Source organism: Penaeus japonicus, unplaced genomic scaffold, assembly GCF_977035675.1.
Source record: "Penaeus japonicus unplaced genomic scaffold, GWHDUDI00000001_assembly GWHDUDI00000019, whole genome shotgun sequence".
In the NCBI taxonomy this organism is placed as follows: Eukaryota; Metazoa; Arthropoda; class Malacostraca; order Decapoda; family Penaeidae; genus Penaeus; species Penaeus japonicus.
The window spans coordinates 4,962,173-4,967,172 of NW_028234421.1; the positions used below are offsets into that span (position 1 = coordinate 4,962,173).

A 5,000-nucleotide genomic window follows, 5' to 3' on the forward strand; every position below is an offset into this window, starting at 1 on the left:
ACAATATTTCCCATAGTTACCCCAACTTATTCCCACGGAAGGACCCCCTCCCCCCCTCCGTCGAGCGTCTTCCCTTACGTAATATTTCTTCGTCACAGGAGGACAACTTTGCTCTGGCAGTGTGGCCAACTTCGGACCCTATGAGGTTTTGTTGTGGCCACGCTTTGTGAGGGATTTTGACAAGCCGAAACTTTGCTGGGCCAACTTTATGCGTGTGTGACCTCGTTTGACCTTGGAACTCTGATGGTTCACTAGACCCCGTCATATTGGCCCTCGAGTGACAGCGGCGCGGAGTGGCACTGATGTTATGCACTAACTTTCCAGCTGGCTCTGCGGGCCTAATCTGCTTCACCTTCGCGCTGCACTAAATCTTTGTCTTCTTTTTTTTTGAGATTCATGACGTTGGGTTAAAGTTAGGGGAGACGATCTCATCTCTATTAAACGTTAAAGTGTAAATCAAGTTTGGATTTCGGTGGTGGTCTACTAAATGCAATTCCTGAAACACTTTGGGTGAACGAAATAGTTAGATCAGACTCAAAGACGAAATTAATCACACCTTTGTTAGCATTATGCTATGATTTAATTAATCTACCCTGAACTGATATTATTCCAAGGGTTACAAGATGGCGGGTTCTACAAGTGTCAGGGATTTCAGTTATAAAGCAGTACCACCGCCGTGGCCTGGTCAGCACGACCCGGCTATTAAAGCGAATACAAGTGTGCGAGCAGGTGTGACACATTCCGAACACGTGGCTGGTGTTGGGCATTCACTCACATCAACCTGATAGGCGCGCGTGCTCTCCAAAGCTTGGCGAGATGTCCTTGATCAAATCATAAGGCTGAGGAGTTATTTTCGGTTCATAGATATTTAAACTTGTAAGATCAAAGGGTATACAAATAACACATGAACTAGGAATCAATACGCAAAGTTCAAACGGTCTTACAAGCCCATATTTCTCTTTCGACATATCTCATCCAATTTCACACTTTTTCCCAACCCTCGTACACATTCCCGCCCCCCCCTCCCCCCCTATACATCGAAACAGCTGTCCTTCCTACACCTGCATATGTCCTAGCCAACCCCGACCTCGATTACTCGTGCAATTTGTCCGGAGATTTATCCCCTTCCCTCCCCCCTCCCCTTCCCCTCCCCCCATTGTCATCACCCTCGGGGTCACGCGATAAGGCAAAGGCTGCAATTTCGGGTTTTCGACAAAAGGTTTTCAAGAAAGGAAATTCACCATTAGTGAGTAAATGTCCATTTTCAACTGTGGAATTTACGTACCCTGTTTGAGGGAGGAACTTGTAGGAAAAAGATACAAGAGACAAAATAAACAAAAACGATAAAATCATTGGGAAACAAAATACAAGCTACTCGTTTTAACGTGTTTAGGTTAGTTACAACCGACAGCTGAAATCGGTCGATGAGAGACACGAAAATAAAAATGAGTAAAGTATTTAAAAACATATATCGAAAACCCTCCCAACCCCCACCCCCCTCTTTCAGCTCCACCCCCCTCCCCCTCCCCCCCTCCTGCTCACAGCCAGATGTTATACTTTACGGAATCCCTGATTTGTTTTCGCTTACTTTATCTGACATTTCACAGGTAATATTTTAATGACAACGGGAATTAACTGACTCCCAAATATGCAGATTGTATTACACTTGTTTTCGTAGGTTCATCAGTATTTCGGGGTTGAATAACATCATTACGAAGTACTTTTCAATAACACACTTTTCACGCGAATAATCTCTGTGATCTTTGATTGTATGTGCAGGGGAGTTATTAAAGACTAAATCTAATATACCAATAAGTTTCTTATGCATCAAGGCGAAGTGATGCCAAGAAAAACAACGGAAATAAATCATAAATATACATCCACCAAGAGAGAGAAATCAGTAACCAAAGACATGAGTCATTTTTTTTAAATCAAGAAAAAAATAATAAACCTGATCCGAATTTCAATATCACTTTCTTGTGTCAGTCAATAATTCAAAGGTTCACTTTTCCACCCTCGGATCTGCAGGGTCGTGTGGATCTTCGCGTTCACTAAAGCGGGGTTGAGACATCGAAGTGAACACCTGCTCTTCGCTGATGATGTTCCTGCGATCGATATTATATCCGAGCTGATGGTGTAGGTCTATTTTTTTTTTTTTTCTCTCTCTCTCTCTCTTGCTTCGTAAACAGTTATCACGTCGATGGGTTTTTTTCCTTAGGGCATGATGTGGAGAGATGCCCTACACAAGCGTGGGAGGAGGTTTTATGGCACGGTGGTTGGCCTTTGGTGTACTTTTCTTTAAATCGGATAGGAAGTGTTGGATTAAGCGGCACTGGGGTGGGATATGGATTCACTTGATTAGTATCACGATTTATGAGCTTTTTTTCCACTTGGCACAGGTAGTATGATCTGTTATTCACCGTACTGTTTTCCTTAGTATGTATATATACACGATTTGTTTCGAACTTCACCTAACCTACAACAATCACCTCTTCTATAAAGAACAACACCATCTCACAAGAATCTCGTAACTTCGTAAACGATATGAAAAAAAAAATCACACACGTGATCCACCCTAAACACGAAATCCACATCACCTCCCATCCATCCACCTCCCGGTCCATCCAACCAACCACCTTGGGCATCTGCTCCGTCAGTAACCTGCTCCTCGAGAGCGTATTCCGAGGTTGCTCACTTACCTCGAAGCGGCAGGTCTGTCGAAAGGGCTTTTGGAGAACATGGCCACGACACAGAATAGGGAGAAGCACGGACGGTGTCGATAAAAAGGTAGTGCGGACGTAGACGAGAGACGCGGTACAGGCACACACACTACAGCTACACGTTGGCTAAACAGCTGACTGCTAAGAGTGACATCAGGTTGCCTACACCTGGTGCCACGCTGGTTATTTATACACCGGCGCGCCCACTTCTGCGTCCCTCGCCCGGCGTTCTATCATATCGAGAAGGCAGTTCGGCGATGTCTGAAATACGAGAGCAGTACACTGGGATTTGTTTCGAAGGAGAAAATATCTGCGACAGCGACACGCCGGCCGCCGCCCAGAGTTGGCAGCGCCGCATCGCTCTATTTACAGCCTATTCCTATGTATAGCGAGTGAAGACCAATGCCAGCTCTTAGGCCCGGGGTTGGCACTCAGCTTACAAGACTCGTCCGTTTGTCATATGCTCCGGCAACGATCATAAAGACCCATAGACATACGATTCACCTGCCGGCTTTTGGGCGCGGCTGCAGAACTTCTTCCCCGCCGTCCGGAACTCCGCCGCCGTCGCGTGGTCGGAAGGCGATAACGTGACTGTTTTTCGTTCTTTCTCTCTCCCCGCCGAGTCTGTGCGTTTTACTAGTTTCTTTAATTGTGATACAGTTTCTTGACTTACGCCCACGACATTTGCTCCTCAAGTCAAGCACCTTTTTTTTTTTTTTTTTTTTTTTTTTAAGAACTTCCTAAAATCTGAAGGTAATTTTTACTACATCGGAACGTGGTTCAATACTGTTATTGACATTGCATTGCAAGAGACAATGAAAGTATTGGCAAGATTTTATTGGTCAGTCTAGGTAATTAGGGCGAAGCTACGTTATCATGAATATAACCGTTTATTTATTTTTTTCGAATAACTTGAAACATGCTTTCACTTGATTTTAATCCAACAGTACTTCTATACACAATTGTGGCTAACAGACAACTCTCACATTTAACTAACCCATTTCCCTCCATTCTTTCACACCAACAATATGTGATCCACGCAGTCGACAGGAAATAGTTTGGGGCAGTTGGCTATCATTCCCCCACACACCAGTTCCCCAACATAGTGCGTCTTGAGAAGGAAAGGAAAAGCCTCGAGTCTCCTACAACAATGGACCTAAATTTATCCAATGAATGAGTCGCGACCACCTGCGTGATTGCCGAGGACGCCACACCTGTCTACGCAAAGTTATTCCCTCGTGCTTGTGCATTTGTGTTTTTTGTCTCTCTTTTTTTCTTCTTCTGGATGTCATTTGTCGAAAGCCTCTTTTTCTTTCCCTTTTTGTTATTTTATTTTATTTAGTATTATTTATTTTTGCGTGAGAGATTTTGGTGTTTTCTGGGATTTTGGAAGATCTAGTATCGATCTTTTTTTTTCCAGATGTTTTGTCGAAGAATTATTTTTTGGAAAGAATGGCTGCCATCGGTCATGATAGCCTCGTTTTGCATTTCATATCAGCTTTTGTGCGAGATTATGTTTGTAATGCAAAGGTATTTTTATGTTGTTTATACTAGAGTGTGTATATGTTATATACTTGTTTTGTTTTTATCTTGTTATTGTTGATAAAAAAAAGTTGCTGTTACGTGTATTTCATGATAATTGAGGTTGATTTTTTTTTTCTTTTTTTTAGATAGATATCAATGTTTATCAGTTGTCAACTTTAAGACTTAAAAGAGCCACATGGTTGAATCTTTGTTTCAGTGGTGCCTTATATATATATATCTATAATAATCAGTCCTTTCATTCCCAAGTTCACCACATTGTTGCCAACGAGCGAACCCCTAGTTTCGACTCGTGTATCCGAAACACATACCCGTTACGAGCAAGTGTTTCGGATACATGAGTCAAAACACACACACACACACACACACACACACACACACACACACACACACACACACACACACACACACACACCCCAACACACACACACACACACACACACACACACACACACACAAACAAACACACACACACACACACCCAGTATGTATATTCAATTATACATATCAGAATTTCCTGCTGGAACGTTAATGTGCTGTAGGTAATGAGAAAGCGAAATGAGGTGCATTAAGATGAAAAATACGCGCTAAGTTCTCGAAACCGGTCTCTTAAGATATTTTTACCTATTACTTTAGTTTTTGTTTTGTAAAATGAGTTCTTGTTTGATAATGGCCTAATTACACGCCGTAACGGTTACAAATTTAACTGACAAAATGTATATCCTTACTGATTGATTG

At 42.5% G+C, this 5,000-nt stretch overlaps 1 protein-coding gene across 4 annotated transcripts in view; it reads right to left on the minus strand.

The window, feature by feature from the left end:
- Nucleotides 1–2,876, minus strand: part of LOC122262361 (CUGBP Elav-like family member 1) — a 635,722-nt gene extending 632,846 nt beyond the window's left edge. For 2 of the 4 annotated variants that reach the window (XM_086547232.1, XM_086547228.1), the window contains exon 1: nt 2,700–2,871. In XM_086547232.1, coding sequence (XP_086403358.1) covers nt 2,700–2,740 — 41 coding nt within the window. In that variant the 5' untranslated portion in view covers nt 2,741–2,871. Of the gene's footprint in view, nt 1–2,699 lie in introns of all 4 variants that reach the window. The other 2 variants (XM_086547233.1, XM_086547246.1) reach the window with 2 other exon arrangements.
- Nucleotides 2,877–5,000: the final 2,124 nt, after the last annotated feature.